Source organism: Hemicordylus capensis, chromosome 5 (genome assembly GCF_027244095.1).
Source record: "Hemicordylus capensis ecotype Gifberg chromosome 5, rHemCap1.1.pri, whole genome shotgun sequence".
Lineage (NCBI taxonomy): Eukaryota > Metazoa > Chordata > Lepidosauria > Squamata > Cordylidae > Hemicordylus > Hemicordylus capensis.
The window spans coordinates 126960574-126984892 of record NC_069661.1 but is presented as its reverse complement, the minus strand read 5'-3'; the positions used below and the strand labels follow the sequence as shown (position 1 = coordinate 126984892).

The 24319-nt window shown below is 42.2% G+C and overlaps 1 protein-coding gene across 10 annotated transcripts; it reads left to right on the top strand.

Moving 5' to 3' along the window:
- Positions 1–2473: 2473 nt before the first annotated feature.
- On the top strand, positions 2474–23608 carry PARP11 (poly(ADP-ribose) polymerase family member 11). 10 transcript variants are annotated; one of them, XM_053252758.1, is made up of 10 exons: positions 2474–2579; positions 4941–5158; positions 6846–7026; positions 9854–9979; positions 12469–12589; positions 13954–14029; positions 14980–15052; positions 15139–15269; positions 17516–17667; positions 20444–23608. In XM_053252758.1, exons 2-10 carry the CDS (start codon positions 5154–5156, stop codon positions 20755–20757), a joined length of 1179 nt encoding a protein of 392 aa, XP_053108733.1. In that variant the 5' UTR covers positions 2474–2579; positions 4941–5153; the 3' UTR covers positions 20758–23608. The 10 variants fall into 10 exon arrangements, with proteins under 10 accessions (XP_053108733.1, XP_053108732.1, XP_053108731.1 ...); XM_053252757.1 differs by lacking the exon at positions 4941–5158 and having other exon boundaries at positions 2542–2579; XM_053252756.1 differs by lacking the exons at positions 2474–2579; positions 4941–5158 and having other exon boundaries at positions 6800–7026.
- The last annotated feature ends 711 nt before the right edge of the window (positions 23609–24319 follow it).

The window sequence follows — 24319 nt, the reverse complement described above, 5'->3', positions numbered from 1 at the left end:
GGTGGCTCCGCTCCTGATCAGGTGGTATATAAATATGATAGATAGATAGATAGATAGATAGATAGATAGATAGATAGATAGATAGAGTTTAAGACATGTTCTAATTACAAAAAACAGTGGTTTTTTAATGGTCTCAGAGCCCTTCCAAATGATAAAATAACCTGGATGTTATTCTGTTCCGCTCTGATCCAGCATCAGTAGAGCTATATCCTAGCCCCATGTAAATGACAGGAGATAGCTTTGCTGTGAAGAAAAAGCAAATTAACCTTGCTAAGTAGGCAAGAAGTGCCTTTTAAAAATGATAGCTCTCTTGTACTTAGTAGAGGGAAAGAAACTGTCCCTATTCAGTCCAGCACAGTATTGTCTAGAGGCTGTTGCTGCAGCTGTGTGTGTGTGTGTGTGTGTGTGTGTGTGTGTGTGATATTGAGAGTGAGATTCCTTTTGGGACAGGGAACCATTTTCTCATACCTTTGTGCTATGAAAACCACTTTGAGTTTACGTTCAAGTCTTGCCTCTGCCAATCAACTCACAAGCTGGCATTTAGACAAGCTACTCTTTTTCAGCTTCTTCTGACCTCCCACCTGTAATGCAGTAGACAATAATACTGGCTTACCTTGTAGGATTGATATGTGATTTACTTAGGGCCCGACCAGATATGGTGTGGTATGAGAGTTCTGTGATTATCATCTCCCATAGGTTTGGTTTTGCTAATGAGCAGCCCCATGGGCTCTTTGAAGATTGGGGACATGGTGCTTTGGGAGAGTGTGTTTAACCCTGTCCTCCCAATACCCTTTCCCTGATGTAAATCAGCCCCAACCCCAAAGCTGCTATCCATGGGGGTGGGGGAAAGGAACTGTATATCTCTCACACAGCTTTTTAGGGGGATTGCCGTTTACATGGAGAAAGGGCATGGAAGCTCCATGTCCCAGATCTTCAAAGCAGCCCCATGAGGCTCCTCTAAGGGTGAGTCATTTTTACACTCTAAAAAGCAGACTTTTAAAGCTGCAAAGTAAAGCATGCCTCCAGTTTTAATTTTTTTGGGGGGAGAAGGGTGCCACAGATTGAGGTATCAGAGGGGGAAGCCTTTTTGCACTCTGACAGAGAAGTTAGCTTATATTGCTTGCATGTAGTGACTGCAATCAGTCCTGAGAAGTGTGTACCAAAAACATGTCCAACTCCTCCCACAAAGCCTGTATTCTACTCAAACAGACCAACAACAACAAATATTTATATACTGCTTTTCAACAAAAGTTTCCAAAGCGATTTACATAGAGAAATAATAAATAAATAAAATGGATCCCTGTCCCCAAAAGGCTCACAATCTAAAAAGAAACGTAAGATAGACACTAGCAACAGTCACTGGAGGTACTGTGCTGTGTGAATAGGGCCAGTTACTAAATAAATAAATGTATTTATCCCCCTGCTAAATAAAGAGAATCACCACGTTAAAAAGGTACCCCTTTGCCCAGTTAGCAGGTGACTGATGAAGAAGACCATTTTCTTTGTCTGGGGCTGTGTGTGTGTGTGTGTGTGTGTGTGTGTGTGAGAGAGAGAGAGAGGGAGAGAGAGAGTTTGTGTGTGTGTGTGTGTCGGGGAGAGATTTCCCTTTAATCTGTCTCAGCAATAGACTGCTTCTCACTTTCCTTTCTGTCACATGAGCATCCTGCAGAAGTGAATCAGAGCCTGAAGCTGAAAGAGAGAAAATTGTGGGTGGGGGAATCAAGGACTCTCTTTTCTAGAGGGCACCAGGGGATGGGGGACATTTTGCAGGGCACAGAAGGGGCAAAGTGCATTTCTGAGAGTGGGAGGGATGAACTTTGTCCCACATATTCGATTTCTGAAAGAAAAACAAGTGCACTTCACAGCAGTGCTCCCATCCAAAATACCAATGGAAGTGAGCCCAGGGGGAACTGGCTCTTTATATATCTAGAGATAGAAATGCTGTCTGTGATCAAGAAAATCACTCAGGCTACCACAGGGCCCCAGCAATGGGGGTGGTGCATTAGGGGCACTTGCACTCTCCTGCCTTCTTCTTTGGTTAGTACTGCCATACTTTCAACTAGAAAAATGAGGACATCCTTCTCTAGCCTCTGGAGTGCTGGGAACCCAGACCCATCCATTGTTTTAAGCACAAAGGCACCCTGCTCCCCCCTGCCCCTCCCACCTGTCCAGTAGACCTGGCTTCTGAAGCTAATGAGGTCAGGTCTACCCAGGGCTCCTGCGTTCAGCAGGTAGACGTGGCGGTCCCCCCGCCCCCGATGCTGGGAAAGCCCTGGCCACTGGTGCAAAGGCAGCAGGTCTACCTGCCAGCTTCCTTTCTTGGACTGGTAGGCCTGGCCACCAGTGTTCCTCAGGGAGTCCCAGATGATGACTACAACTCCCATAATCCCCAAGCAAAAGCCATTGCAGCTGGGGATTCTGGGAGTTGTAGTCAACAACATTTGGGAATCCATTAGAGGGCACACTGCTGGCCATGTCTTGAAGGGGGCCAGGTCTGTCAGGCAGCTCGCACACGGAGGTGGACAAATAACAGACCCAAAGGCATTCCTCTTTTTCATGAAAACGAGGACATGTCTAAGGTACATGAGGACATGGTACCCCTATTTCTGGTGCTAACTATGCTCTTTTCTCTCAGGATGGTGGCAAAGAGCATGAGCTGGGATGTCCCTGGTTCAAATCCGACCTTCACTCTAAGCTCACTAGGTGAGCTTCTCCACCCTCTAAGGGAATCTCAGGCTAGGCAAACCCAGAGGAAGCCAGAGACTCAGAGTGACCAGAGACTCAGAGTGAGACCATGAAATATAAGGAACAGTGGTAGGATAAATGCCAACTGAAGAGGTGGGTTCTAGCTGATGAAAGTTTATATCACTCACAATAAACCCCGTTAGTTATTGTGGAGGCATAAGTCTGTTGCTTTTATTGCAACACAGCTACCCCTCTGAAATTGGCAAAGATGAAATGTAAACCTAAGATAGTTTACCCAAAAAGGACAGCAATACATCCGAGCATTCTTGAAGCATCACTACAGTAGAATATAGATTTTAATATCTCTTGTTTACACAGTCAGACAGGTGTTATTGACTGGTTTGTTTTATCCAGACATCGAGTCCTTCCCAAGGACCTGGGATGGCTGAATTTTATTGTCAATTGTTATAGATATTGTCGCAGAATATAGGCTGTTCCCAGTAAAGCTGCTTTTTGTAATTGGCTGATGGTGATTTCTGTGGCCCCTATGGTGTTGAGGTGCTCTTCAAGGTCTTTTGGGACTGCACCCAGGGTGCCAATTACCACTGGGATTATTTTGGTCTTTTTCTGCCACAGCCTTTCAATTTCAATTTGTAGATCTTTGTATTTTGTGATTTTTTTCTATTTCTTTTTCTTCTATTCTGCTATCCCCTGGTATTGCTATGTCGATTATTTTAACTTGTTGTTCTTTCTTCTCGACTACAGTTATATCTGGTGTATTGTGTGGCAGATGTTTGTCTGTTTGTAGTCGGAAGTCCCATAATATTTTTACATCTTCATTTTCTTCAACCTTTTCAATTTTATGGTCCCACCAATTTTTGGCTACAGGTAGCTTGTATTTTTTGCAGATGTTCCAGTGTATCATCCCTGCTACCTTGTCATGCCTTTGTTTGTAGGCAGTCTGTGCGATCTTTTTACAACAGCTGATTAGGTGGTCCACTGTTTCATCTGCTTCTTTACAAAGGCGGCACTTGCTGTTTGTTGTGGATTTTTAGACTTTTGCTCTTATTGCATTTGTTCTTAGTGCCTGTTCTTGCGCAGCCAGTATTAAACCTTCTGTTTCTTTCTTCAAGTTACCATTCTTAAGCCATTGCCAGGTCTTGGTGATGTCTGATTTTCCACTTATATTGTGCAAATATTGACCATGCAGGGGCTTCTTTTTCCATTTTTCTGCTCGGTTCTTGACTTGTTCTTTCTTGTAGGCCTGCTTTCTTTCATTGGTGTTGAATAGTTTCGCGTTCTTGACCATTTGAAGTGCATCTTCTTCACTGTCCTTGATATATTCTTCAAGGCCTCTTTTCTCCTCCTCTACTGTTTGATGGACTTGCAGCATTCCTCTTCCACCTGAGCTGCGAGGGAGGTATAGCCTATCGACATCACTGCGGGGGTGCAGAGCATGATTGATGGTCATGATTTTCCTGGTCTTACGATCCAGCGTCTCTAGCTCTGCCTGGGTCCAGTCTATTATTCCTGCAGTGTATCTGATAACAGGTATAGCCCAGGTGTTTATGGCTTGTATGGTGTTCCCGCCATTGAGTTTGGACTTGAGGATTTTTCTAACTCTCCTGATGTATTCACTTCCAATTTTTCTTTTAACTTCAGTGTGTGCAATGTTATCAGCCTGGAGAATGCCCAAGTATTTGTAATGTTCTTTCTCTTCCAGGTTCTTGATCTTGCTTCCATTGGGCAGTTCTGTTCCTTCTGTTTTTCTTATTTTTCCTCTGTTCATTATTAATGCAGCACACTTGTCTAGTCCAAACTCCATTGCTATATCGCTACTGAATATACGGACAGTGTTTAGCAGTGATTCAATTTCTGACTGGGACTTTCCATACAACTTCAGATTGTCCATGTACAGCAGATGGTTGATTTTACTGGATGTTTTAGATGTTTGGTATCCAAGGCCTGTTTTGTTTAGTATTTGTGAAAGTGGGGTCATGGCGATTACAAACAACAGAGGGGATAGTGAGTCCCCTTGGAAAATGCCTCTTCTAATGCTAACCTGGCCAAGTGTCTCACCATTGATTGTTAACTGTGTACTCCACATGCTCATTGCTTTTTTAATAAATATCTGAATGTTTTTGCTGACACCAGTTGTTTCTAAACATTTTAGTATCCATGTGTGAGGCAATGAATCAAAGGCTTTCTTGTTGTCAATCCATGCAATACTGAGATTTGTTTTTCTTCTCTTGCAGTTTTCTAAAATCATTTTGTCAATCAGCAGCTGGTCTTTTGTGCCTCTGGTGTTCGGGCAATTTCCTTTCTGTTCAACTGGAAGCTGTTCGTTAGTTAATAAGTGTTGCATCACTTCATCTGCTATTATTCCAGTTAATAATTTGAACATGGTTGGCAGGCAGGTGATCGGTCTATAATTACTTGGAACTGCACCTTTTGCTGGCTCTTTCATTATGAGGTAAGTTTTCCCAGTTGTTAGCCATTGTTCAACATCACCGCCTTGCAAAATGTGATTGAACTGTTTTGATAGTTGTTTATGAAGGCTTGTTAGGTGTTTAAGCCAAAAGCCATGCAGTTCATTGTCGCCTGGAGCAGTCCAATTTTTAATTTTCTTTGCTCTTTCACTTATTAATTCTGGTGTTATTATTAGATCTTGCATTTGTTGGTTACATTTTTTGGTTTGTTGATTACATTTTTTGACCTCTTTCATCCAGCCTGCTTTTTTATTATAATCTATTGGATTGTCCCATAATTTCCCCCAGAATTGCACTGTTTCTTCTTTATTTGGTGTTTCTACGTTTCTTGCAGTTTCTCCTTCTATACTTTGGTAGAAACGTCTCTGATTCGACTGGAATTGGAGATTCTGCCTGTGTTGTGTAATTCTGGCTTCATATCTGCTAATCTTCTTTGACACTGCTGTTATTTGCTGTTTTATTATTTCCAGGACTTCTCTAATTTTCCTTGAATCTAGGTGGTATTTTTGGATCAGATACTGTTTGGTGTTATTATTATTATTATTATTATTATTACTACTACATTTATATCCCGCTCTTCCTCCAAGGAGCCCAGAGCGGTGTACTACATACTTGAGTTTCTCCTCACAACAACCCTGTGAAGTAGGTTAGGCTGAGAGAAAAGTGACTGGCCCAGAGTCACCCAGCAAGTATCATGGCTGAATGGGGATTTGAACTCAGGTCTCCCTGGTCCTAGTCTAGCACTCTAACCACTACACCACACTGGCTCTTGACATTTTAAAATGTCAAGGAGTTTTTTGAAATTCTTTGAAGTCAGCAGAAAAGTGAATATGATCAAGTTAAAATTTCTTTAACCAGAGCATTCAAAAACCGAGCCCCCCCCCGAGTCTTTCCATACTTACTTGGTTAAAATTCCTGCCTTACGCATATACATATGCACACCTGGGTTATCTTCATGAATGTGTGGCAAAGCAGCGATTGAATTAACCCTCCATCTAACCCCTTGTTCTGTTAGAGACATGGCAGGTTGGGAGCAAAGCTGTTTGTTATTAAAAGGGTTTCTTGTTAGAAAACTGTATTTGGTTTGTGCCCTGAATCTTTCTTGTAAGCCAGGCCAACCTTACAGTATTTGGCAATGAAGGAAAATGATTTAGTTTTACTTTTACCCAGCTCCACTGGTCTAGTTCATTGTGTAGGAAAAGCCCAGCTGAGTGCTGACTTTGGGTTAAAGAGAGTTCTGAGGAGACAATTTATCTGGATATACTTCATCTGTAACCTGGATGTATTTTGTATGAAGGGGTTTTTTGGGGTTTTTTTGGTCCTTTGCTGAAATGATCCAGAACAGCCCCAGAAAGAAGCAGAGAATAACCTACTGCAGAATTTTTCATAGTATTTAACTACCCTAGTTGTTATAAAAAGGGTGACTGTAATGCCCTAAATGTTCCTAAGTAAATAAAAACATTGGGCTACACTGCAGGGCTGTGGTAAGGGACATCCCTCCCACGCCCAACTTACAATATGGAAATAATTACTATGGACTGTATTTGTTTACTTAAACATGTTTAGACTCTAATGTATCCATCTATCCAACCACATTTTTCAAACAAGGTTAATACATAGTTAATACATGGATGTACAACTTCTTTCTTTCTTTCTCGCTTTTTTGCGGAGGGAGAGGACAGGAAGACACTGCTACATCATCAACATCACTCTCAAGTCCTGGATTTCTCCATTATTTCGTATGGGCAGCTGTCACCTGCACACCGCAGGCAAGGAAAAAGTGGCGCCAAAAGGAGCCAGAAAGCCCCATCTTCAAGCAGTGTCGTTGTCTTCTAGTAGTTTGAAGTCTATGGTACGTACGTACGTCAAGAGAGCGGAGCTTCTAGCTCTGCGGCCTCGACAGGTCTAAGGTGGTGGGCGGGGCCTGAGCGTGCGGGCGGGGCGACCAACGGCCCCCTCCCCTCCCCGGAGGGGCGGCTGGCGGAAGAGACAGGATGTGGGGAGCGGCTCTTTCGGGAGCCTCGGCCGCTGAAGATGCGGTGAGGGGGCGGAAAGAAGGTGTAAGGGAAGTGGGGCTCTCTCTTGCGGCTGTGGGTGGAGCCTCGCCAGGGGAGGGGGCAGCTGTAATTGGCTGTGTCCGGTCACCCCCCCCCCCCCCGTCAAGCACTGGATCTAGCAGCCTGGTACCGGGAGAGGCTCGAACTGGGGCGGCCCCAATGTCTGGCCCGGAAGACTTTTTCATCCCCACCAAGTCAGATCGGGGGTGGGGTGGGGATGGGCGTTCGTTCGGTTTTGGTTAAAAAAACAATGTCTCCATCCCTGCTTTTGGACTGAAACTGAAACTGCTCTGTAAGCGATGTGAAGGCAGTAAACTCTGGGTCTGATTCATCATTCTGTCCTTGCATGGATTTCCCGAAACAGGAGAAAGGAAACGCTACTTTTTGAGGGAAAGGCACTCTGCATGTACTCAGAGACACTTCAGTTCTTCCATGTGTTGAAACTGCTCTCTGTCAGATGGTCCCATGCCCACTTAGATGGAAACACACCATCTTTAAATTGGTTTATTTGCAAAGCAATTTTCTATCCCCACCCTATCAGCAGGAAAATACTGCACAGACTCACAATCCACCCCATTCTTATACTTTTATTTTAAAAATGCTTCCATTTCCCCCAGGGGCGTAGCAAGGTTGGAGTGGGCTCAGTGACAAGATTTTAAAATGGGCTCCGCCTCACTGAAGCTCAGGTCATCCCAAATTATTTTTTAAAAGGTTTTGTAAATTGTGGATGATGCGTCATTGAATGGTGCTAGAGAAAGACATGCTGTTCTGGTAGCTCCAGGTCTTAACACTCACATCAATTTTGGAGAATGAATACCACGGAAGGAAGCCCAGGCAGATGCGTGGCTGGGGGAGTCAATCATGTGACTTGCCTCTGGGCCCCCCCAATGCAGTGGGCCCCCAGACAACTGTCTCCCCTTGCCCTATTATAGTTACGCCCCTGATTTCCCCTTGTCTTGTCATATAGCCAACAGTGCATGTTCAGAGCTCTGTTTTCCTGTACTGAAAGGGACAGAAATCCTCAGAACCAACTGGGCAGACGTAGACCTTAGACTGAGGGGTCTCAGTGTATGAGTGAGATGGTGGTCTCTGTCTAGAAGAAGGGTTTTGATTTATGAGGCATTGGGTTACATTTTGGGGTACACCAGGCCTGTTCAAAAAGATGAGCTCCACTATGATCTGTAATGAGGCTAGACTGCTGGTGCTTAGTATCAAAAAGGTTGCAGAGAAGCTTTTAAATTGACCTCCGAGGAAAAGCTGATTGAAGCTTGGAAGCATCCCATTCCGGACAACTCATCCCTACAAGATGATCATGTAAATGTTATCGGTCATATAAATGGGGATAAGCTATAACTTAGCAGTGTCTGTACAGATGGATATGATGGTTGTTAGTGAAAAGTGAACATTCCTAGAATATCTTTGAGAAGGTTATATGCTAATAGTAGAAGCCAAGATGGAGCTATGGTACTAAAGGAAAACTCAGATATAGTAGATGTATTAGGTAGTGGAATGGAGAAGGTCGATAGGCTATAGAAATCTTCCTATAAAAAGGAAGGCCATATTGGGATTATGTTGCTCTGTGTGTGTCAGAGAGGGCATAAGAGTGCAATAACCTACAAAATTTAAGAGCAATAAATTCTTCCAGTTTATTGGAAGAGTTGATTCCTTCTATAATTCTTCTGATGTTGATGAACACCAGATCTGAAATAGTAGTTTAGAACTGAAGACATATTATTGTTCCCCACTCCCCACAATCACAACTCTCTGAGGGTGGTCTTGAGAAATCAGGGAGGCATTCAGAGGAAGAAGTGTTGTAATAACACTTCTTCCTTTGAATGCCTCCCTGATTTCATCATTGAAATCAGTGTTAGCAGTCCCAACTAACACAGTTTTCATCATTGAAATCAGTGTTAGCAGTCCAACTAACAATATGAAGTTGTTGACTAACAACACAAGTTAAAGTGTTATTACAACACTTCAAGTTGTGTTGTTAGTTAACAACTTCATATTGTTAGTTGGACTGCTAACACTGATTTCAATGATGTCTTGTCATGACTAGCTTTCAATTAAAACAACCCATTAAGGAGAAGGAGCAGGAATTTAACATGGAATGGCCATTTTTGGAGACACGTTCTTTCGAATGTGTAGTTCTTCCATAAGAGCTGAGACTATAACTGTGGAGTTTGGTGCAATTTTGATATGGTGGCCACTGTTCCCTCTAAGGCATGCACATGTGCGCTCACTCGCAAGTTTTTGGATGTCTGCTCAGTTCATTTTAGATCCCACTCAGGTTGAACCAGGAAGGCCCCATTCTGAATGCATGTGTGCAGACACTGCCTTGATACTGCCACCCAGAAAAAAACTTATTCCACACAGAGAAGAAAAAAATTGGAGGCACCACTGATGGTGGCACAATGTCACTTGTTTTCAATGGCATATCAGGGGTTTGCTTGAAGTCTTGAGGCATTTATATCTGCCTTTTAAAGTCTGATGCAGGTCATGAAGCCTGTATAATAGCATTGTCTTTGAAACATTGTAAATATTTCATTTTTAACATTTCAAGCTACTGAATGTTTTTTATAATTAGAATTTCACTCATATAATTGTTCTGATTTATTTCAGGAAATGTTTCATGGAGCAGATGAATTCTCTCAAAATGTGTCAAATCACCTGGAAGAAATGGATACATCTGATAACCAGTGGGGATGGTTTTACTTGGCTGAATGTGGCAAGTGGCATATGTTTGAGGTAGCCATTTAGCTGTATAGACATCCCATCCTGTTCAATATTCCATTATCTCATTCTTGTAATCTGTGATAATTAGCATTCCCATATAACAAAAGATGGGCTTTTTCTTTTTAATTGCATAACATTTTTGTTAAATGTTGTAATTTTTATTCAGTGTAATAGCACAGGTTTTAATACAATTCTGGTTGTACTTAGTCAAGTTAGTCATGATCAAGTGCTGTTGGGATTAATGGGATATAAGTTAGTCACATCTAACTTGTCTCACTGTTTTGAATGGTGCTTTGCCATCACTAACTTCCTTTGGATACAAGCCAATATACATTAAGTAGAAAAAAACCCAATAATAAATTTCTGAAAAGCAATGGCAAGCATAAATCTCAGTGCCATGTTTTGTTTCACAAAATTGATTAATGTTTGCCAACTTTTAGGAAACAACTTATGTAATTTCTGCATCCCAGGGCTGCTGCAGAGTCAGAAGGCAGCCCCGATGCTGTTAAGAATGGGTGGTTGTGCTAGCAGTGCTTCAGCAATTCCCCCCATTGGGGGAAACTGTGGAACTGCTGCTAGTGCAACCCTGGGGTTCTGTTAGCATCATGCTAGCTGTTATTTCATTTAATTTAGATAGTTTTGCTATTTGCCATAGGTTTTTTATCCATTCTTTAAAAGTACTGTGCCAGTTCTTTCAAATAACGAATTTTGTAGCTGTAAATGTATATTGGTGAAGAAAGGACAGTGTTGGGGGAGGGGTGGTGGTAGATGGTTTTGTTTTGTTTTTAATTTTTTGATTCTGAACATTTTCCAGAGCTCTGAATTGATTTGTATCTTATTTTGCACATTAGATTTATATTTTGTAAAAGAAAACTTACAAGGTGCTCTATGTTAATATTACCTGCAATAACTCAAAACTTGTTTTCCAATAGCCAAGAGTAGTTGGACCAAAATATTTGGCTGGGGATTTTTTTTTTAACGCATTTAATCCTCACCTAAACAAAAAGTGTACTTTGCTAATCTGGTGTTGGTGCTGAATGTACCCCAAATAAGCAACAGAAACAATAACATGGATAAGTTGCCTTGAGCATAACACCAGCTGCAAAGGAAAAAAACCCAAGCCCTTCATTACGTTTCTTCCTTTGGCAGTTAGAGATGAAACAGCAAAAATGAAGGGGTCAATAATGATGGATTTTTTGCACATACAAAATGAAAATAAAAATTTGTGTTAATTTCAATTTTACATTTATGCAATTATGGTAAAAATGACTCCCAACACAGACTATACACTGTAATTGACCAAAAATCTTTTACCTGGGGAAAGGGGGCATGAAACACCAGGAAACAATTGACCTTATTATGGCTGCGGAATACTTGGAGTATGGAGTAGTAGGGTATTGAAATCAAGGGTTTAATCATGTTCTCTATTCCTCTCAGTCAATTTGGTTGCACCACTCAGGAAGGGCTAGTATGGTTTAAATGTTATGTTCCAACAAATTCAAAGCTGTACTCAGAAATTGTTATTGGAATGCTTGTAAATAATTTGAGACTAGATAATTCAATAGCATACACTTCTCTCACCCTGTTTACATTTTAAGGAAAAAAATTGAAGACATTGAAAAATTTTAACATACTGATCCTAGCACACCCAAATATACATGATTCCTAGAGGTTGTCACTTGAAAAAAGTTGATTTCAGCTTTGAAACTGTGCACTTTGACTGTATTGTATGCTACTAATTAATTCTATAAACTAATACATTTTTAGAAATGGAAACATTTCCAGAACATTTTCTATAGTGGAAAATGTTCTGCCCTTCATGACTGAGAAAGGATTATGGTATCTCATAAACTTGCTCCTTTTCAAAGATCTTGTGTAGAACCAAGCAGCGAAACCAGGAGGTTTATCAAGTTTCTAGTGGGCCACCTTAAATGGGTGGTGGGCTGCATTCAGCTTGGCCAGCCACAGTGGATTGTGAAGGTACATAGTGGTTCCAGAGAAATATCTGAAACAGCATAAACTGAGTCTGGAAACTTAAATTGCAGCCTTTGAGCATGGCCTTCAGAAGTAAGGGGTAGGTCTTCAGGGTCCTTTGCAGCACCCCTCTCCCCCACTGGCTCTTGTTTTCATGTGGTTCAATATATACTAATTTCCCCTTTTCGTTTATGTGCCTTGGCCTGCCTTTGTATTTTCTCCTTTCCATATCAGTTGAACACACATACACTCAGAGGTTGCTTTATATGGTAGTACATATGATAGTGGTGTGTCAGCTAAGAAACAAAAACTCATCTCTGCCATTATGAACTCACTTGGTATGAACTCAGCGGCAGCCCCACATCTGCGATATGGAGATAACGTTACTGGCCTGCCTTACCTAGTTGTACAGAGTATTGAAATAGGGAGTGTGAAGTGTTATGAATGCTTTAGAGTACTGTTGAAATGCTAAGTGTTATTGTTATTAGGTCCTTGGCATGCTAATATGCTTTCTGCTTGTTTTGAAGACTGATTCTAACACTCAGTGTTCGATTAGCAGTGAAGACATTGAAAGGAGCTTCAAAATGAATCCACAGGGCTCAATTTCTTTCACAACTGCAAAATTTAACTACGTGTTAGATTTTTCAGGTGAGTAATTTTCTGTGTCCATGTTTACAGGTATGGGTGGTGGGCCCATATCTATAATAGATTTCACTTTTATGTAGGAGGTCTATACAGGGCAAGCCAGTTGTAAGATATTGGCAACAACCATCTCTTGCAGACTAGCATAAACCTTTTAGGAAAGTCACCTTTATGCTACAAATACTCACTCCATATTTATAGAGATCGTTAACAAGCTTCAGATTTCTCCTTTAGATGCAATACACTATTTTTATTCTGCTTTCCTTTAACTGAGAAATGTGTGCCACATGAGAGGGGGACATGCAAATATCTGCTTCCCACCCCCAAAGTCAAGTAAGGAGGGCTGCAGGGTTCTGATGAAAAAGGGTCTGAGGATATAAGCCTGGAGAGAGAACCTGGAGAGAATTGGAAAGGTGTAATTACAGTAGGAGTTAGGGGCTTATATACGGGAATATTTGGTAGGGAATTTATTCTCCTCAATAGTCAAAGATGTGGTCTGAAAACACATGGTGCACAGGGATGTTCACGAACAGTTTGTGCACCCCCTGGGGAGGTGCGGGGGCTGCCTTTAAAGAACAGGTAAGGCACTCCTTACCTGTTTGCCCCCTCCCTGCCGCTTTTCCCCTGCCAGTGCTTGAGTTTGAAAGAGATGCGCAGGACTGCAGCATTCCTTTCTGCAGTCCTGATCAGCGTCTGAACACACATGGTTGGGTGCACACCGATGCTGATTGGGGCTGCAGGAAGGAACACTGCAGCCCTGCGCATCTCTTTCAAACTCGGCCGCTGGCAGGGATGGGGCGGACAGGTAAGGAGCATCTTACCTGTTCTTTAAAGGCCCTCCGCCACCAATCGAACTGGTTCAAACACTGGCATTCAAATAGGTTTGGCACTCCAGGAAGAGAGTACTGGATCTGTTAGTGCACATCCCTAATGGTGCAGTGGCCATGTTGAAATTAATCAAGTTTGGGTCTGGTCAGTGCTTGGGTGGGATAACACATGGGAAAGCTATGTATGCTGCCTAGTTCCTGGAAGAAATATGTAAAAGTAAATACATTTATGTATGCAAGAAATGGACATGTTAGGAATGGGGGAACAAAAGATTGCAAATCGGTGATGAGAGTAAGTAGTAACAAAATTAGATGAAAGTTTTTTTTTAAATGTGAGCTTCCCGAAGCCTCTTGATAAGACATTCAAACAGATCAGTACAACTTACCTTAGATGAATTGGGTTTGGTTGTGCACGGATAGAATACTTTTGTGTACTAGTAACTAAAATAAATTGTCTATGGAAAAAACTCTGAAAAACTGTATTCTTGACTTAGTAGTGCTTGCTCATTTTCTAAACCTTGCTAACTTTGGTTTTGTATGCAGAGATGAAACAAACTAATTTAACCACTAGAAAACAGCGTCCCATAAAGCGAGCTTCATTTTCTATCAGTGCCTTCAGGTAGGAATTGCTTGAGTTTCCTTGTGATTCACTGGAATTTTCTGTACATTTATTACTGTAGAGCTTTTTGTGCTGCTGATGATCCTTCCCACCCCCCGCCCAGCCCCACAGCAAGCTAAACTAAATGTGATTTTAAATCACATCATTGGCCCTGGAATGCTTGCTTTCTGTTTCTGTAAATAGTATGTGCAGGGGAGTGGGGGCTGTCCAGATCAGGATAATGGTGACAGGTGTAGGGGTAAAGCCAGCTTATCCCTTGCTGCAGTCCTGATACGGAAGTGATTAAAGCTGCATCTAGTTTAATACAAAAGATAATCTGGTGAACCTATATTTCCAATTTAGTGTGAGAAAGTCATGTACCAGATGTAATTGGCAAGCACTCTGGAAGTAGTACTGTTGATATGGCACCAGCCCTTTAAACATAGCTCTTCAGTTATATAATAAAGTTGTTTTAAAATATTTATAGAGTGAAAACAAGTATAAAGAACCCTTACATTCATTAGCCTCAATAGGAATGTCCCCTTACCTAAGCTCTCTTCAGATGTTTGTGAGCATTGCTGTGCTCATGATAACAGCTCCCAAAGTGGAGAGGAAGTCCCACCCAGGAGCTGAAACTCGCTCCCTCGAGCAGAGCTCTCACTGTTACATTGTTGTTTCTGTGAAGGAGGAAGTACTGTAATCTTGATGGCCGGCACTTCCATGAGCAGCATGAAGATATTGGCCATCACAGTTATGGTGCTTCCCCCTTCACACAAACTGCAGCATAACTGTGAGTGCCTGTTTTGAGGGGGTGAGTGACAGTTCCTGGGCAGGACGTTTTCCTTGCTTTGGAATTTCTGCCCGCAGTGGCACTCACAAACATTTGAAAGAGGGCTCTAGTCTTTCTTTTATCTGGGTGGGAGTGGATGCGGAAATAGATTGTGTGCTTACTTCTTCTCTTGTGTTTAAAGTTATATCTGTGAAAATCAGTCTATCCCCATGCCTTCACACTGGGAGAACGTAAATTCAGAAGAACCATACCAGGTAAAACTTTAGTACAATCTTTTGAATACATTGGAAGCAAAGGACTAACAGATCTCAGTGAAGCTCTACCAACATCTCTCTTTCAGCTTATTCCTTTGCAGAAGCAAACCAATGAATATAATGAAGTCGCTAGCTATTTTGGAAAAACGATGGAGATCAGTCGAATAAAAAGAATTCAGAGAATTCAGAACCTAGACTTGTGGGAATTTTTTTGCAGGTGAGACTGTTTCCGAAGCTGTTTTTGTGCTAAATTCTTTAAATGGAATCTTCCTTTTAAAGGCATATTATGCCACTGTTTACATGTACTATAGCTGATTTTCAAGTTTAAATTATCTGTTCAGTGTCTCTGCTCATTCTTAATCAAACCCACCTTTGTCTGCCACGCAGTACTACCTTTTGCTTTCTCAACCTTTTGGGGGGTGGGGGCGGCAAATAGTCCACTGGGGCTGTAACTATACATGACCATGTCACTGTCAACCCATGCTTCCTCCAAAGCTCCTGCCTGGCCACCTGGAAACATTCACAAGCAACTGGGCAAGTGCTTGTTTATAAGCCTGTACCTGTGTTGCTTGCCAACACTTTTGTTGTTGTTGTTACACTGTATTTGGCCTTAAAAGTAAGCTTTTTCACAAGTGATTTGCCATAATTTTCCAATTATAATTCATCCTTATTTATTGTACCCAGGGCTAGTTTTTAAAAGAAAATTGAGGGAAATCATTGTTTCCATTTGCTATACATACCACGAAACTTGGACTTGCTGCCACTGACATTGTCCATTGCCTGGACAAAGAGAGCTACTGCTAGTTAATACAAATTCTATAATTTGCCTTGTCAGGAAGCAGGAAGCAGTTTTCTTGCTGGCAGAGTTTGGAACTGCTTGGTCTTATGTTCTGCAGTACAGATTGCAGTCTACAGTTAATGCAGATGTGGCCACAAAAGACAGGGAGGTGGGCAGCTCACTAATCGGAATGATTGTCCAATAATTCAGAGCCTGATTTGAGCATATTGGTTTGGGAGGAAGAGGTGGGAAGGCATAAGGGGATTGTTCCAATGAAAAGCAAGTTGTTCCAATGAGGCTATGGGGCAAAGAAAGAAGTGTCTCTTGGAAGCAAGTATTACGTATTAAAATGCCCCTCCCTTTCCTAAAATGTATGTCTCCATGTGTTATGGGGAGAGGAAGCATTTTATAATTGGAAAATTACAATAATTTGCTTCCTTGATATATTTGGATGTTTGCAACTAGCAGATCTATTAAGCAGAGATCTGCGCTATTTGTATAATGATTTCTCTGACTAGGATCCCACAGATATACATTGAGGTGGGCCATTTGTTAACCTGTAAGGGTCACACTGAAACAATTTTGCAGATATGTACAAAATATTAACTAGTAGTAGATTGATTATGGCCATTATGTGCTGAACTATAGGTTTGGCTTCTACATTTCTGGGCTTGGGGTTTCCATTCTATTGAAGTATAAAGGCAAATTGAGACATGCAGCAAGTGCTTGAATGGACGGTACACTTCAGATTGCAGAGGAATGGGATATTAATTTTGAAATATTCTGCTGTGTTAAAACAAACAAATTTCCTGTAAGTAGGAAATTAATATATCCCAGCCTAACCCTTTCCCTCCATTTAAATATGTGATCTCCCACCTGCAATTTGAAGTGGCGCTGCTACCTTAGGATTCTACCATCTCATTTCCACCTTGGAGCTAATACTGACATTACATTTACCTCAGGATTTCTGGTGGTTTCACATCATGGCATATCTTGTGCATGTGTGCTGTGTCTCCTTCCCACCTTGGGAATCCACATCATGGATTTCTTGATTATCTGGAGTGTTCAGGTTCTCACATGACATTATGATCACATGGGACACTTTTCAGATGGATGCCCTTAGTCCATCTGAGCAGTTTCTGCAGCTGAAGAGTTCTTGATTTTGCAGAGACAACCTAGGCATTCGCCAGAGCAGTGTGTGCAAGAACACCATTTTGGAAAAGGGCAGAGACTAAGGAAATGCATCATAGGATATCTTAAAAGAGAAAGAGGGGAACGTATCATGATGGTGTATTGTTAAGAATGAAGTAAACACATGACAACTATTTGCCTCAATTATCATGTCTGCTCATATATCAACATCTGCATTAGCTCTCATTGTACTATTGGCAAGATGGCAACAGTCACAGGTGTTATAGGTTTGGTGGGCTTATACTTGAGCAGGGGTGCTCAAACCTGGGTCTCCAGATGTTGGACTACAAGTCCCATCCATTGTAGGTGCAGATAATGGAAGTTTCAGTCCCAACAACATCTGGAGATCCAAGTTTGAGAACCTCTGTAGTAGAGGGTAAGGAAATGTACTTTCTGAGAGGCTCTTTAGGATGATGACTCTCTGACTTTTTTTTCTGTGTGGTTATTCGGCTGCTTCATTGTCATTGAAATTATTTGTACTGTATTTTTGACAGGAAAAAGGCTCAGTTAAAGAAGAAAAGAGGTGTTTCCTTCATTAATGAACACATGTTGTTTCATGGTACCAGCAGTGAATTTGTAGAAGCCATCTGCATTCATAACTTTGACTGGAGAATCAATGGCATGCATGCTGCCGCCTATGGAAAAGGTAAGGGGCTGAATAAGTTTATATGGCTTATATATGGATTGTATCTTGATGTTATTAACCAAGTGAACATTTTGTACTTTGAAGTCACTCCTGTTTTCACACTTAAAAACATAGGAACATAGGAAGCTGCGATATACTGAGTCAGTCCATTGGTCCATCTAGCTCAGTATTGTCTACCCAGACTGGCAACGGCTTCTCCAAAGTTGCAGGCAGGAATCTCTCTCAGCCCTATCTTGGAGAAGCCAGGGAGGGAACCTGAAACCTTCTGCTCTTTCCAGAGCAGCTCCATCCCCCGAGGGGAATATCTTACAGTACTCACACTTCTGGTCTCCCATTCATATGCAATAAGGGCAGGCCCTGCTTAGCTAAGGGGACAAGTCATTCTTGCTACCACAAGACCAGCTAAAGGGATTGTTAACATTGTCCTTGTGGGTTTCCTTGTCACTTCCTTTACTTTTCTCTTGCCAGCTGTCAGGAGCAAGCTGACAGGACCCTGTCCTAGAGCCGTAAACCATAGTGAGTTCTAGAAATGAGGCCTAAGGCAGATTACAAATTGGAATCCCCAAGCACCTTTCCTGGTTCATGATGAATGATGTTCTAGGAATTCCAGGCAAATCAAGTAAAGATGGGAACTCCAGTCAGTCTGGTGGACATAGTTCTGGCTCTTCAGACCAAGGGAAACAGATGAGGAGGTGGGTCAAACAGGCAGGGTTTCAGAGAGCAAGCAGGGATAGACACACACCCCTTACACTGTCTGTTTGGACTCTCTGATGCCAAGCCAGGAAGCTTGCTATATAGTCCCAGCAGTTAACAAGGCTACCACTGATTGACCAGCACTAGGTAGGGATGTGCACGAACTGGTTTGGAGGCCCTTTTACGGGCCTCCAAACCGGTACAAATGTCTGGGGGTTTGGCCAGTTTGAAAGTTGGGGGTATCTTTAAGGATGGGGGAGGGTGCCTTGCTGCCATATTACTGCTGGCGCTGTCTTTTAAAACGATCCGGCGGGGCGGCAGTGTACCTCCTTGCCGCCTCAGTGCCTCCTCGGGCCAGAAGTGTGTGCACATGTTGTGTGCGCGTGCATGTTGTGCGCACACACACACCAGGCTGGCCAGTTCCTGTCCCTAGGAGGCACCAGGGCGGCAAGGAAGTACACTGCCGCCCCACCGGACCATTTTAAAAGACAGCACCGGCGGGGGAAACGCAGCGGGAGGGGTAAGAACACCATCCCCTGTCCTTAAAGATACCCCCCTCCCACCTTTGTACCGGCAGGTGCCAGTTCCGTGCACACCACTACGTACCAGGTAGGAATGTGATGCTAGAACAAGCAGGACTGGAAATGGCCAGCTCAGAATTTGATTGTGACACTTAACGTGGAATTGGAACAAATTCCCCTCTGTGACAAATTTGTGGAAAATAGATTTGTCGGTAGCTTGCATCCTATGATAGCTGAATGCAGCCTCCATATTTGTAAACTTTATACCTTTGATTACTAAGTGCTTGGGGCAAGCAACAAGGGATGGCTGTCTCCACTGTGCTTTCCTTGTGAGGGTCTCATTGGCCCCTGCTGGAGACCAGTGCTGGACTAGATGGACCCTTGATTTGATTCAACGTAGGCAGTTCTTAAGCAGTTAAAACAAAATGAAGAGAGCAGATGTTGCTGACCTAAGTGGCAGAAGACTGTGGATTCGTGAATCTTTAGTAAAACACAGAAGCCCCTTTTTAAACCATGTGTGCATTGGGAGTGGAGGCTGGAATCCCCTGATGGCTCTCAATAACACTATAGCATCCTGGAGGACAGTGAGAAGCTTGCCTTTTCTTGGCAACAGCTGACAGTTCACCCTAAAGTCCATCCCACAGTTTGAAAACCTGTGTGTTAGCAGATGGCTGCATTCATTCCATGGAGATTCCTCTAGTGATTTGCCTCCAGCTACTGCTTAGAGGGAAGTTTTTAGCTGCTCAGAGGATAAATGCAGCAGTTAACGTCTTGGTAGAGCAACTGAGACAATCTGATGCAGGACTTCAGTCAGTCTTTACACAGAAACTCCCGTGCAGTCATGTGACTTCCCTATTCACTTAAAACCGAGGACCTCTCCAGGAGTTCACCTGCATTGAGGAGAGAGCCTTTCTTACATATTGGGAATCCTGTGCACATCAGAGCACACATCTATATGCACACTTTCATGCATCCCTTTCAACCATATAATAAATTGTACTGCCATTTCCACCTATTTAATATTTGCCCCAGCTGTGGTGTGAATTAGGCATAGTGTTGCCTGTTTTGTGTATGGCTTGAATGTATGACAACGGAATGCAGTCACGTAACTCCTTTCTCTTGTCCACATACAATTAAGATTGCCTCTAGAGCTCAGCAGAGGAGCAAATTGCACAAAAACGCTGGTGATTCTTGGAAGCCACTGGGCATTAGCATTTCTCTGCTTGGAGCTAGATATGATGAAGGAATCAAAATGGCAACCTAGTATTGAGTTTCCTCTCCTCTCCCTTGGACTACATGTTAATGGAAACGTGTGACACAATGTCATTGTAAATTTTCCTGCACAGGCCTCTATGACAGTCACTGATGTGGGTGGGGAAACACATGACATAATGCTGTTCTATCGTGCATTAATACACAGGAGAGGTGTTGATTTCCATTAATTGTGGGAGAGAAGGTACTTTTTGCAGCAGCCCATGTTCTTCATCATGTCTTGTTTCACCCTTAGTAGATAGGATGAATGCATTTCTTGACTGTGCTCAAACATCTCTCTCTTTTTATAGGGACATATTTTGCTAGGGATGCCTCGTACTCCAGCCGCTTCTGCAGGGATGACTTGAAACATGGCAGCACATTTCAGATTCATGGCGTCAATCTGCAACTTCATGTGTTCAGGAAGCATAAAGTGATGTTTCTTGCTCGTGTATTGACTGGAGACTATATTAATGGGGACTCGAAATACATGAGGCCACCTTCGAAAGACGGGAGCTTCGTAAATTTGTATGACAGCTGTGTGGACAACACTTGGAATCCAAAGATTTTTGTCATCTTTGATGCTAACCAGATCTATCCAGAATATTTAATAGAGTTCAGCTGAGACTTGTGGGTGGCTGAGCCGAGTTGTGTGTTGAAATATTTTCTCTTTTACAGAAGGACCATTGGCTTTTTTTTTAATGGGTAAACATATCTGTTGAGGTCAGCTGTAGCATAATTGAGGTATCCAGCAGAGTCTGGCAACTGCAATAGGATTATAACCTCTCGCCCTAATATATCACTTGTGAGTGATAAGAACATCAACACTTATTAGCAGCTATGGTTAGCAACAGGGTAAATATTTAACCTTTGAACTATCTACCGACCTGCATGACGGATAACCCATAGTTCTTGTTTTTCTATACCCTGATGAAATTGTACCTTTTATGGAAGAACAGATACTATGATAATATCAGGAGAAATGCAAATAAATATAAGTAACTTTGAGTCTCAGGCTTGAACTAGATGCTATGGCAGATGTGCCACTGAAAACAGCAGCCTTGTGTCTTCCTCTCCTCTCCAATAATATCTAAGGAGACTCCGTTTTGAATATAATGTCATGTTTGCAGGTTTCCCACCCCCTATGTAGCAGCCAATGAAGCGAAGTAAGGGCAGGAAAACTTCAAGTGTATGTTTATCCTTAGGCATTAATGGGGAGAGTGAAGGAAACATGCAGCTGGGTCTGTAGTAGCATCTAGTTCCAGTCTCACTGAAGGGAGTGGGATTCAGTGACACTGTTAACTGCTAATGGATACGAATATGTGACCACAAAGGCAGGTTAGTGTGAACAGGGCTGTACATCCAGTGAGTTTGCAGACATCTCTGATTGTGGCTGGACTTTCCCCTCCTCATATTTATCCACAGTCATATGGAGGAAATAGGTCATGTGAACTACCCTTGTCGTACTGAATCCAGTGAGATTAGGCGCATACTACTTTTCCTTTGTTTGTACCCATACAGTATAAACAGAGATCTTTTATGCACACAAACAGAATTCTGCGATTCTATGCAGGGGCTTCCTTGTCCTCTTCTGTGTGTCAAAGAATGCTCAACATGCATGTAGATTTACCCGTCATGTACATGGAACATTCCTTGATGTATAAAAGACAGGGCATTAGAACCACGTGCATTAGAACTTTGTGCATTGGAACCACATGGGGGAACCAAAGCTGCTGAACTGGGGCCAGTTTTCTTCTAGTGGAAAGAGAATTAGATCAATTCTGGAATGTGTTGGAACATCTTGTCCATCAGCTTGTTCTGATTTCCATAGTAATTTTTAGTTAGAATTTAAATGAAGTGGGAAAAGCAAAACAGTATTTGAATCTGTGTATTCAAATGTCACCATACAACATGGCAAATATCAAAATGCACATCTTGTTAATGAATTTTGGAGTGTGGTCCCACTTTGTTGCAAAATGCAAATTATTACAGTAGCTATCACGTGCTTTGTAAAGTGTGTGGCCATTTGGAGAGCACAATACTTCAATTTAGCTGGTTTCAAAGTAGGGAAATAATTGGAATTAGTTTGCTGTAATTTGGATGTCAGAATGCTAGCTGAATGTGATCACCTATGTTAAGTGTGGCTGTCAGTCGGTAACTCATTTCCCTGGCTAAAAAGAGATCTATAAATGGAATGAGAAGGAGGTTGAGTGTGTGGGGCTGATTTCTTTCTAGGGGAGAAGTTCCATTTCTGGAACTTTCCATTTCTGGCTGTGTGTTTTTAGCCTGGGCTTGTCTGGGTTTGTTTCTGGCTATGAGGTTTCAATTTCTGTTTTGCCTAGAGAGAGTGTGTGTGTGTGCAGCTAGCTGCAGGTGAGTCACAGCTTGTGGGAGAGGCCACATTCCTGTTGAGCCTCTTTGTCTTGGTTTGAAACCAGTTCTTTCAAGAAAAGGAGCAGGCCAGAAGAACCTTGCAACCCAGAGCTTTGTGAACAGGAGTTGCTCACAGTTAGCAAAGTAGTTATGCTTTGGAGTTTAGTAGGAGATTGTGCAGGGGAGCTTGGAAGCATTCCCTCTTGATCCCAAAGGAGTCCAGTAGCCCAGTGCAAAAAGAAGGTTAAATCCTACACTTTTTAATTTCTTCAGAGAGAGAGAGAGAGAGAGAGAGAGTTTAAAACTGTTTAATTAGCTGACAGTTTCAGCTAAAATTATCTGACTGATGGGCAGAAATCGTCATGAGTGTGTGCTCAGCACAAGGAGCTCTTGGCTTTCAAATAACAAGTTTGTTCCCTCAAAGCCAAGGTAGCTGGCCTAGAGAAGCTGAGAGAGGCAGAGAGATATGTGGACAAGACCTTCAGGGATGTGATTAGATATAGGCATCCAACTCCCAGGCTGACAGCAACTCTGTTGTCACAGAAAATGAGGGTCTCTAAACTGAGGTTCTCAGAAATTGAGGGTGAAGAACTGAGTTGAATAGAGGAGACAAGAGATGATATTCTAAAAAGTGTTGGAAAATTCACCATTGCCAGACGGCATCCACCCAAGAGTTCTTTAAAAAATACAGATGTGGAATTGCTGGTCTCCTAGCAAAAATATCTAACTTGTTCCTACAAATTCGGCTCTGTACCAGAGGCCTGGAAAGTAGCCAATGTAATGCCAATTTTCAAAAAGGGATTTGAGGGAATCCAGGAAATTACAGGCCATTTAGCTTAATGTCTGTGCCGGGTAAACTGTTGGAATGCATACTTAAGAATAAAATGGTTAAACATATAGAAGAATGGGCCTTGCTGAAGGAGAACCAGCATGGCTTCTGCAAAGGTAAGTCTTGACTCACTAACCTCTTGGAAGTTCTTTGAGAATGTCAGCAGGTATGTGGGTAAAGCTGATCCAGTTGACATAGTATACTTGGTCTTTCAAAATGCTTTTGACAAAGTTATCCTTTGAACTCTTGAATAAACTTGTGATGGGCTACTCCAGTGATGGGGTAAGGGGACAGGTTCATTTGTGGATTGGTAACTGGTTGGAGGACAGGAAACAGGGTAGGAATAAATGGAAGGCTTCACAATGGAGGAAATAAAAAGTGGGTCTCCCAGGGATCTACACTGGTACCAATGATTTTTCATTTATTTATAAATGATCTTGAAATTGGGTAAGCACCGAAGTGGCCAGATTTGCAGATGACACCAAACTCTATTTAGGGTAGTGAAATAGGAAACAGATTGTAAGGCACTCCAAAAGGATCTCTCAAAACTGGGTGAGTGGGCAACAGTTTAGTGTAGGTAAATATAAAGTGGTGCACCCTGGGGAAACAAACCCCAACTTCAAATATATACACTGATAGAGACTGAGCTGTCAGTGACTGACCAGGAAAGAGATCTTGAAGTTGTGGACAGCTTGTTGAAAGTGTCGACTTGCTTGATATTAGTAAGGGGGTTGAAAATAAAAACTGCTAATATTATAATGCCTTTATACAAATATATGGTGTGCCGTATTTGGAGTACTATGTACAGCTCTGGTCAAAATATATTTAAAAGGACATTATAGAACTGGAAAAGGTGCAGAAGAGGACAGCCAAGATGATCAGGGGCCTAGAGCACCTTCCTTATTGAGGCAGTGCTTTATCTTGGGCTTTTTAGTTTAGAATAGAACCCAACAACTGAGAGAAGACACAGAGATAAAATTATGCA